Source organism: Ptiloglossa arizonensis, chromosome 3, assembly GCF_051014685.1.
Source record: "Ptiloglossa arizonensis isolate GNS036 chromosome 3, iyPtiAriz1_principal, whole genome shotgun sequence".
Taxonomy (NCBI): domain Eukaryota; kingdom Metazoa; phylum Arthropoda; class Insecta; order Hymenoptera; family Colletidae; genus Ptiloglossa; species Ptiloglossa arizonensis.
In genome coordinates, this window is record NC_135050.1 from 3,899,756 (window position 1) to 3,911,216 (window position 11,461).

At 29.8% G+C, this 11,461-nt stretch overlaps 2 protein-coding genes across 5 annotated transcripts in view; one reads left to right on the plus strand and one right to left on the minus strand.

The window, feature by feature from the left end:
* The window catches only part of LOC143144863 (antichymotrypsin-2), a 31,801-nt gene extending 26,338 nt beyond the window's left edge, over nt 1–5,463 (plus strand). For 2 of the 4 annotated variants that reach the window (XM_076307722.1, XM_076307717.1), the window contains one exon: nt 5,162–5,463. In XM_076307722.1, the coding sequence (XP_076163837.1) occupies nt 5,162–5,319 (158 nt within the window). In that variant the 3' untranslated portion in view covers nt 5,320–5,463. Of the gene's footprint in view, nt 1–2,099; nt 4,084–4,782; nt 5,012–5,161 lie in introns of those variants that run through there. The other 2 variants (XR_012991546.1, XM_076307718.1) reach the window with 2 other exon arrangements.
* Nucleotides 515–11,449, minus strand: LOC143144862 (uncharacterized). The gene is made up of 4 exons (XM_076307716.1): nt 10,866–11,449; nt 10,584–10,718; nt 8,695–9,704; nt 515–8,621 (listed from the first exon to the last, which is right to left on the minus strand). Exons 1-4 carry the CDS (start codon nt 11,200–11,202, stop codon nt 6,903–6,905), a joined length of 3,201 nt encoding a protein of 1,066 aa, XP_076163831.1. The 5' UTR covers nt 11,203–11,449; the 3' UTR covers nt 515–6,902.
* Nucleotides 11,450–11,461: the final 12 nt, after the last annotated feature.

Sequence of the window (11,461 nt, forward strand, 5' to 3'; positions counted from 1 at the left end):
TTATTTACTTACGGCACTTAAAAACAATTGTAAGTATTTTGAAACAACATTAATACCTTCGAACGTGTTTCTCTCAAAACCATGTTAACTTAACCACGATAACTTAAGAACTAATCGACTAATCAATTTCGGACAAAGCTCATTCAATTCAGTACACATTTCTCTAAAAATTATACCTCAAATCTGTTTTTTGTTTGTATTTATAATACTTTTTTATCAATCTAAACTTCATTTATTTACCGAAAAATGTTAATTTATTCTTCATTATCACACAACTTGTCCAATTCTCAATACTTTTTTTTTAAATAGGTATAATCCCAGCGTAAACTATTTAACTTTAAGAAAATTTTACATTTTTTAGATTCCGATCATTTTTACACATACTGCACGACACTTCAGCAATGATTACATCATCTGAAAGGATTACAAAAATTGCATTAAATTCAGTCTCATAATAAAAAGAACTAAAAACAGAAACTTTTTTTGTGCTTTATGAATATCTTTTTACACCATAAAAAGTCTAAGTCAATATTATTAATAGTTTTCTACAAAAAAATTACATAAAAATCATCTGTATACACTGCTGTTACACGAAAATTTTCTATACTTGGCCTGCTACATTTTTCTATACTTGGTAACGATGCACACACATCCGTGCACACCTTTATATTATACTTGGTAACAATGCACACACATCCGTGCATATCTCTATACTTGATAATAATGCACACACATTCGTGCACATCTTTATACTTAGTAACAATATACACACATTCGTACACATCTTTATACTTGGTAACGGTGCACACACATTCGTGCACATCTTTATACTTAGTAACAATGTACACACATTCGTATACATCATTATACTTGGTAACGATGGACGATGGTGGAGCGACATTTGACTGTGCTGCGTTACATAAACTGCCTCGATACCTAAAACAGCTTGCTTTCAACATATAAACAATACCTATGTTTCTGTTTGTCTATTTACACTTATCACGTTTATTGTGCATTGTTGGAAAGTTGATGAGAAGCAGAAAGGACACGGGTACGAGGGATTGAGAATCGACGTTCTTGTTTACGTTTACATTTATCGTTAGCTAGAAACAAATTCCACAGTCTGAAATAATCTCACTACATAACATGCACACGAGAGCGGTTCAGATTGCGTATTATACCGTTTCTTTTTCCGTAGTATTTTAATGATCGTGCAAAAAACAAACATATCGCACCCTTACCATAAAAGTGACACGACTCAAAAGAGAGTATCTTGTGAATCGCAATTATAAAGTAATCTACGTTATGTAAACGAAGATTATCCAAATTATGACGTGGTTGTTGTAGATTCGTAAAATTTATTTTAAATTGATCAATATGGTAAGTTTATAACAAATTTGCGAGTAGTTATTTTTAATTCCTTGAACACATTTACAATTACAATTACAATTATAATTGTAGTCAGGAAGAATTAATGATTACAAAATGCAACCTGTGGATAATTACAATTGAAACATTGATTATTCCCAATTCTAACACTAGATTGTTATTTATATAACAAGTACACATTTATTTATGCATCTTTGTTACTTGACGCATTATTAACTTATAAAAACAGTACTAGATTGAAAAAAAAATCTATGTACACAATCTTGTATATATTTGGTAAAAAAATTCTGTGTTTCCATCCGATCGAATAAAGGTTAACTATGTATCTATAAAAAAAAGAAAAAAACGAATATCATTATTGTAGCATTATTGTATAATATTCAAAAGCAATTGAAAACAACTCTATAGTACAATCAATGGATCTTAATCTGATAAAACATCTTTTAAAACATATGAAAATATCTGTATAAAATATAATGTTACAAGAAATCCAATAAGAATGAAACAATATGAGCGGAGAAATAGTTACCGAACTTATAAAAACAGGGTTTCATAGATTGTAAACAATGCAATAGTAAACACTTGATTGTAATGATGCACTCGCACATGTACAATTTATATTTCTCACGGAATACTTAAACAATTTCATTTTCTAATTATATTGTAAAAAGCGAAAAGCAGGTGACCTCTGTAAATGTAATTTGTTCCAGGTATCATCTTTATGACAACCTCATTAGTGTTTCCTGAGGTGTTTGCTGTTACACGTCCATTCTTGTATTATATAGTAACCACAGGAAACGAAGAAGACAAAAATCATTCCACCTTATTATTTACCGGTTCTGTTATTCAGCCTAAAGTCTGAAAATAGTAATGTTATTTTTATAAGTGACAATATTCCAACATATGTATTATTTGTAAATGTTTTAATTATGTACGAAATCATTTATTATAAGATTATATGCTTCTACTAATTAAAAAAATTCTTAACATTTACTTAAACAGACCTATAGTCAAACTGAAGGAAAAATAAATTACATTGACCAAATTTGCGAGTAAACCTCGACTATGTTCAATCAAAAACTTTAAAAATATATTTTCGTTCCACGTTTACTCTTGGATCGAGCTGCCCATTTATTTTCTTAAGGTGGTATTCCCATTTCGAAAATTTGATTTTAAGCGACTTTTAACTTAAATAATTATTATATAACTACAGGCTGAGAGCTTTGGTACTTTCCAAAACTTTTTTGGTACTTTGGTATTTTATCACTTTAGGCATATTTCATGATAACACAGTATAAATTTCAAAGGATTTTCTTTATTATAACCAAAGTTACATAATATAATTCCTATAACAAGTAATTTGTAATGACTGCCACGATCTAAGCCATTGTATTAGTCTGAAATTGGTAAATAAAAAAAATGTTAACAACTGCATCTGTAGTTATTCTCCTAAATCGATTTTGTTTTTTATAGTAGGAATATTCCCTTAAGGAAAAAGAATACAAATTAGCAGGCACCCCCTTTTTTTTAGAAAATGGTGGGTAGTTTGACATCAACACCATTATGTCACAGAACAAGATATCGAGTATGCATGAATTCGTCTTTCTCTTTCTACTGTCTTCCATTCTATCCAACTAACTCTTCCAAATAAGTATCGAAGAGAGTGCTCCCATTCTCTTGGTTCTGCATAGTAAGTACAGACAGTTCTAGTTTTTACTATCTACCTAGATACCTACTTATAAGCGAAATAAGAAAGTAGGAGAAGTCACAGTTCTCGTTGGCGGAAAAATATGCTTAACCAGACAATTTACTTAATCATGATTCTACTTGAATATTAAAATTTAAATAATTAAAACTATTTAAGAGTCATAATTCGTTTTTCATCATGTTGCTGGAACATTTAACAGACGATACTTTGACCTGGTACTCTGTTCTTCCGTATTTTGCACCGTACTTCGCCCGCTTTCAGTTTCTCTGACACACTCTCGTTTTCATCTCGCTCTTGCATTCGGCAAGGAAGAAGTAAGAAACGATTACCCGGAAAACATGTCTTCTCTACGTTAAAGAATCTCCAAACCAACGCAAAATACTCGCAGAAATAGCGGCAAAAGGAAAAAAGTAACATTAGCAATTACATTATTGGAATGCGAGATGCAGAAAAGAACGAATTGGAAGAAATGAAAAAAGAAACAAAAAATGGGAGAGACGGTAGAAAAGAAAACCAAAGAAAAGGGAAAAAGAAGCAAAAAAGCCGTAAGGTTGAAAAAAGAAGATCTTGCACGGAAAAGATATCACGAATTAAAAAGAAGAAAATAGAGTTTACAAAAAAAGAATGGGAGAAAAAATAAAATTATCCAAGAAATATCTGAAAAGCACAATGGACCTTTGAATCGTAATGGAGATCCTTCACAAGACATGACAAAAACGAATCGTTATAAGTAATGAAACTTGCCAAAAAAAAGTGAAATTAGTCTTCTAGCTGCGATACTAAAATTATTTAAGAGTACATTATTGTTAATCACAAATTTTGTTACTGTTTGATATCCAGGTTCTATTCAGTACATATAGTACTTCTATTTTCACATATTATGTATACTTTTGATAAAGGTAACAAAAATTAAAAAACGTTTGTTGTATTTTTTTGTATAATTTTTTGTTCAGGCATAAATAAACAATGTTGTATGTTTAAAATGATTATTGAGTTTTTTTATATTTGTTTTATATCCGTCCCAAAAAAAGGGTCGATCACTGGACATAATCTGCTAATTACTGCAAATCCGATTAATCACTTACAGGTGATTAATGAATTTTTTTAACACTTTTTTTATGTTCAATGCTTAATGTGAGTCGTTTTATCATTTATTAAGTTCTTTTAATGTTATAATAACATTTTTTGACTCTAACAATAAATATTTCTTTTTATAAACTTGGTAACACTCATGCTAAAACTGTCAATCGCTGTATACGTTACCCTAGCACTATTACAGGATCACGGTACAATCCAATCAAAGCAATTGAACTCCAAAGACTACTAAGAATTTATTTTCGCAATAATATTTGACTACTTTAACCGCAATATTGCTTGTCCTTTCATATAAATTTAAGTATTATCAAATAATATTTGTTTAACCATTACTTCATGAATACAAAAGGCAACTTAATTTTAGGAGCATAAATACAAGTACATAATAAATTATAATCTAAGTATGGATATGCTTAATATGCCTGTAATTTGACGTATATATTATACTTATAATGTCGTTCACATATTTTCTTCATACCTTAGTTATACAAACATTCGAGTCATTTTCAGAACATTAAATTGATCGAAGTGTAACACATTACAAAATGGTTCATATTGCTTAATCCAAAAATATATTGAATATGTTTCAGGCATAAAAGTGATGCTTATGGGTGCCTTGATCAAATTGCAAAACATCATAAGGATTGATCGACCGTTTTTCTATAGTTGTGTCTATAAAATTCAAAATAAGGAAACGCTAGACGTCACTGTGTTGTTTAACGGACACGTTATTGCTCCTTAAATTTAATCTATTCTTATATGTATTCATATACACTTTTGATAGATAATACTAAACAAATAAGCTTTTAAATACACATTGTACGTATATATGTAATGTATTACACAATTTTTTGTGCTAATCCTTTCTAGTTTTGTGTTTAGTAGTATGTGCATTATATTTATAAATGTATTAAATCGCTATCTTCTTTACAAAATAAGTTTTTATATTACCCAATAATTTTGTTACAGGATTGATAATACAGGCATTCGCCCTAATAGTTCCAGTGAAAATTGAAGTAAATAAGCCGTTTTTCTACAGTATTGTTAAACCGCTTTACAATAATGCAACCGGCACTCCTGATATAATATCAATATTTACTGGAGTCGTTAATGAACTACAGTCTTAAAATGTTCGATATAATGTTTTTAATGAAACAATTTATTACTATTAATTCTAATATTGAACGAACGTGAGATATTTTACATTGTAATACCAAAAATATTAATTACAATGGAATGTATTAAAATTCAAAATAAATACATGTAAGTGATTTCAATTGTAAATTTATTTATATATTTTATAACATAGTTCGTGCTGGTGTTATCTTAATGACCTTATTAATACTGTTTTTTCGTGGGTCTATAATGTATTATGTAGTTGTACATTTTATAATTTGTTGCAGGACTAGTAGCAGTATTCATTTTTCCAATCAAAATTCAGAATTGACAGTCCATTTATTTATGCCATTATTCAAATACTTTGTAATGATAAACCAAATATTTCTAATAATGTATTAATATTTATGGAACACATTAATGAACTATAGATTTAAAGTAAAAACAAAGTCAAAAGATTTAATAATGTTATGCACATCAACTGTATAAACTTTCATAATTCGTACATAAACTATATATATAATGCATATGCAATGTAATAAAAGTTAATATAACCTAACAATTTACTTAATAATATGCAATAGCAATGATTATTATAAAAGGTATAATTTTTATCAAATAGTACATGTGAAACAAAGAAATACCATTAAACTTTCACATATATGTTGTATATAATGCAATAACACGTATATCGTTGCTGTCAATTAAAGAAAATTAATTCACTGTAATAAAAAAAAGTTAATCAATAACGTAATTGTCATCTTATAGATTTTTAAAATAATTTTTATTACACACAAATTATTGCACAAATATACGTGTAATGTAAAGCTTTCAAATGTATTGATAATTTATATATCAAAAAATATGATGTATAAATTAGTGCAATAATTACACGTTATAGAGAAAATTAAAATTTAAGTAACTTGAATGTTTGAAAGTACAGTATTGTCTCGTTATAGGTCGTCCACTTGGGAGACAGGCACAACTTATAACGAAACAGTCATCTATTTTGCAATCTTCTGTTCTTTGTCCCAATAAATGCGATAAACTGAAAGTGAGAGAGACAGTGCATGACGGCGGCAAACCATAAATGGTCGTTCGAGTCTTCAACGGTTTCGATTGTATAACTATACAGGAAAATAAACACTGTATTTTTTTTTTAAGGAAAGGTTATTTAAATATAAAAAAAATTTTAATAAATTATACTTAACCGACTTATACGAATTAATAAAAAAAAAACATGCACAATAAATTTATGCTACCTGTGGTTCAAGCTGTTATACAGAGAGTGAGAAAGAACACACCAAATTCTCAAAAATAGGTAAAGTATAATTAAATTGGAACGAGTTCCATCCTTTTAAACCATTAGAAAGGGTTAGAAAAAATATTGTCTTCTTTTCTAAAATAAAATATTAAAACTGCCAAAGACCCGAGCAAACTTTATGGTTTGCCGCCGGCTTGTATCCTCTCGCTCATTCACAGTCTGTCGCACTCGCCGCGACAACTACAAAAGCAGTGGAAGGAACAGAAAGACTACTTGTAACGAGACAATACTATACTTGTTTTACGTATTATATCTATTATGCCTTTATAATTAACTGATTGTGCAATTATCTGGTTTTGAAAATTTCATAGAATGTGCTGTTCCTGTTGATGCAGTACCAGTCGATGTAAGGGATCCTCGACGTGGTACAATTGTCGGCATAGTAGCAGTAGTATCCAAAAATTCATCATTTTCAGAATCAGTATCTTTGTCTTTATTGTCTCTGAAGTGTTTTTGTGGCATTAGTTCGTGGATATATTTTTCAATCATTTGTCGGTTTTGGATCGAAATATTGTTACCATTACCTGTTACGTATGGTAAACTATCATTCTTTTCTTGTTGTTCTTTAGAAATTCTTTCCATATACATACGATGTAATTCAGCCAGTGCTTCATCCATGAAACGAACATTTTGTTGTTTACGATCAGGTAAAACATTGCTATTGTAACTAATGGTTTTACAAACTTCTCCATTGGAATCTTTCCCTTTTGAATGTTCAGTGTCTAATACTGTACTTGCGAAACCTATAGGGAATTTAGATTTTTTATTTACTGTATTATATGATGATCCATACACTGTTTTCTGTTCATTTGCTGCTACTCCATATTTATCAAACATCCAATCTTGAACATAACTCTTGTCATTCTTTATTTGATTTTCTCTTGACATAGTACCGGGCTTTGTTGTAGCAAATTCTTCATTATAACCAACTGGACAGACATTTTGATGCTTTTGTACATTTGCACGGATGGACTGTACAGGGTATTTTTGTTCACTTTGTGCTGCAAGATCTTTCCACCTTCCTGTATTCATTACAAGCTGAGCTAATTGTTGAATTGTTTGTTTTGGTACTGTTACAGAAGTTTTTTCTCTGTTGTTAGAAATGGTTTCTAATTTTGCTGGCGTAGAAGTATTACAAGGTTCACAAGATGTATAAGTAGATTGAATATTTAATTGTCGTAAATGTTCATAACTTTCTCCTTGACCAGATAATAAATCATCTTCAATATTTCTTAGATTTTCTTTGTTTACATTAACATCATAATGATTCATAACTTGTTCAGAAGTACGACATTCATTTTCTAAAAATGCTGCAGTTAATATCATAGCCACATTAGGTTCTCTTTGTGTAAATAATTTTCTGCGTGCATGTAAAGTCTGACTTATTGTCATTTCAAGACGAGCATTCTCTATTTTCTCTTCTAGCTGTTTCTCCATTTCTAAGAATTTCGTAGTTTCAAATTTCAAAGCTTGTACACTTACAGTGATGTTTTCCATTTCTCTAACTATACGCCTTTCAGCAGAGGATTGAGTACGAGTTTCTGTAGTCGAAGTAGCTTGCAAACCCAATCGTTGCTGAGCTTTCACAAAAGGCGATTGTGATACTGGTCCTAATTTTGACCATATAGTGCCAGGTTTTTTTATTGGACTAGTTATAGGTGAAACAACACCTGGTCTTGTTGCTATAGGATGTTGATTGATTAATTCAATATTAGAATTTGGTACAGTACAAGGAACTCGACAAGGTTTTGGAGGAACTAGGTCCAGCTTTGGAGGAGGAGCTCCAGGCCTTGGAGGGGGTACTAAAGATGTTATTATAGGTTCTACCGGTGATAGAGGTATTTCAACATCTGTTTCCAAATTTTGTTTTGCAAGTGCTGAAGTATGCACAACTTTTAATAAATCATCCAATCGACTTTCAAGCCTATTTTGACGATCTCTGTCTATATCTATGAATTTTGTTAATATATCATTTTGTGCAGCAAGAATCTAAAATATGGTATTAATATGTAAATTATTTACCTAAAGGAAATTAACAGTAAACAATTATTTATTATCTTACCTTATTAACAACTTCATTTTGAGAATTAATTGCACTTAGAAAGAGCTGCTCTAGTTTTTGTGCTTTCTTTTTTCTTACTGGCACATGTGGAATATTATTTGTATTTATTGCAATGTCTTTTGATTTGTTATCACTTTCTGATGGAGTTAATGAATCCATTATATATTCCAATAAAAGGCTGTCATCATTACATGTTGCATTATTTGTTATTACAGAATGATCAGGGTTAGTTCCTACTAATGGATTCATTACTTGTGTAGATTGGTTACAACTTTCATTTAAATTATGTGTTTTTTCATCATCATCTTTTGACTGGCAAAACGCATCATTTAAATTTTGAGATATATCTGGAGAATAATCTGGAGATAAACATCCAGTTACTTTTGTATCCATTACAGGAGGCATATGAGCTAATACATTGCTATATTGTTGTTTATATACAGTTGCTACATCCTGTCCAAGAACAAGTTTTCGAGGTTCTTGAGGCATTGCATGACTATTTGCATGCATCATGTGTTGTAAATGGTTTTGTTGCTGAATAACATGTTCCAGATTACAATTTTGTACTGCCGTTGAACTAATTTTCATTGGAACATTTACAGATTGAGTTGTTAAATTTTGATTTAAATTGTGCATATTCTGTTGAAAACCTAGATTATTTACTAACATATTTTGTTGACTGTATATACGATTTGGTTGACTGCATAAACGATTTTGTTGTAAATTTTGATGTTGCTGCATATTTTCTTGAATTATTTGATTTTGTACATTTTGCACTGTATTTTGAAAGGGTATTTCTTCATAGGGATAACTAGGTAATAAATTTTGTTTGTAACTCGCACATAGTGGTTCTTCCATAGGAAGAGAATTGCACTGTCTTGCCTTGCCAGGTAGTTGACCTAACTGTTCACCAGTATTAATGGCTACATCTCTTGTTGGAGAAAGGACTGTGTAAGGCCGAGCTATTACAGTTTCATTTGACTCTGGAGAATCAGGATATTCATTTTCACCTACAAAATAATATTTGTATGTGTATATATGTATATGACGTATAATACAAACATCTTGTTTCTTATAAACTTTATCTTTTTCTGTTTATTATATGTCAATAAAGACATATCATAAGATGAAGTAAACATGTATATCTATATGCATTATAAGTCACATTATAAACTTAAAATGTTTGACCAAATTTTACTATTGTATTCTAATAATCTTACTGCTAAAAACATCCTATACAAATATGGTTCACAAATGTTTTATTTTCAAGTTATGTATCACAAAGTGTTCATACTAAATTATTTAAACAATAGACTTGCAAATTCGTATTGTAGAATACATTGATAAAATTTGACCCAGGGTAAAAGCATGAATTTAGACAATATGTACACTTCCTTGTAAACTTGTACAAATATTAATATCATTAACAAAGCATAAATACACAATCAATTAATAATAATAATTTAATTTGAAGTATAAATTAAAAATTAAAAGTTTTATATATAAATAATAATTCGATAATTGATTTAAAAGTAAAAGAGTTTTGGTCACTAATTAAATTTATTATGTGTACTTGAAACAAATTTAAAGGAAAAAATACTTTTATGAAAGTTACACATAATTCTTTTGAAATTGCATATTCATTAGTATTATGGTTTACTAAAGTATGCTAATAAATGTTGATATCTATTAGTGAGTATACAGATCTGTTAGGAATAATTGATATTAATGCATCGTTTTAGTGGATACTACACAAACCTTAAATATTTGGGTAAATTTACTGATAATAAATGTAACTGGTGTTCAAATTTTTACAATAAATTATATACCTTATACTATAATAATACAGTTACTGGCAAATTATTAAATAATTGAAATATAATTCTTACGTCCTAATGTCCACGTAGGAGATAATGCTTCTGTACGATGAAGCGACTGTACAGGCTCTTGAAATCTGTGTCTCATTTGTAAGTTTTTATTCGTTTTAACAACTTTTGGTGGAGATTTAATATTTAGCACTGCATCTGTTAAAACAACACAAAGCATATATTGATTGTTTTGATTTTAGAAAAGTGTATTTATAAAATTTCACTTAAATTTGAAACATTGAATTATTGAATTTAATAGTTGAAATACAAATGCAAATATTTACTAATTTTCAATAGTCTTACCGACAGTATCTATGCCGTAAATGTTATTTTCTTCCAAACGCTTGTTCTTAAGAACTCGATCTATCGATTCATAATATTGCTCTACACCTGCTCGAGTACCAGCTCTTTTAGCTTCACGGTAACACACTAAAACCTGTTTCATTCGAGAACGACATTGTTTAGCAGAAGCATTGTATCCTTTTTTCTTCAAATATCGTGCGACGCTTTCCCAAATAAGTTGCGGTTTTGAAGTATATTCAAGTTGCTTTTGTACTTGTCTATCTGACCATACCGATACCAATAACGCAGTGCTTTCGGGTGTCCACTTATATTTAACATTGTCTCCAGAATCACTCATCTTTCAACATTAATTTTGATGTCTCCTTAAGTAATTAAACATTAATATAGTAACTGCAATATAGTACACACACAAAATGATGTTGATAATTCTGTTAACACGTATTAACAAGTTGTTATAAAAATAGACTCGAGATCATCACGTAATAGGCTGACGCCTGCTGTGGGTAAGCAGCGTATGCACTTGGATTAACCGACACTATTCAAATTTCATAGTGCAACAGGTGGTGGGGAAAAATGTTTGCGTAGGAGGCGCTGAA

What these genes read in the sequence shown, in the direction of transcription:
- LOC143144862 (XM_076307716.1), bottom strand. Translation starts at nt 11,202, where the DNA reads ATGAGTGATTCTGGAGACAATGTTAAATATAAGTGGACACCCGAAAGC. An exon ending in TTACGGCATAGATACTGTCG is followed by an intron (nt 10,719 to 10,865) that starts GTAAGACTATTG and finishes TTGTTTTAACAG; the next exon opens with ATGCAGTGCTAAATATTAAA. An exon ending in TCCTACGTGGACATTAGGAC is followed by an intron (nt 9,705 to 10,583) that starts GTAAGAATTATA and finishes ATTATTTTGTAG; the next exon opens with GTGAAAATGAATATCCTGAT.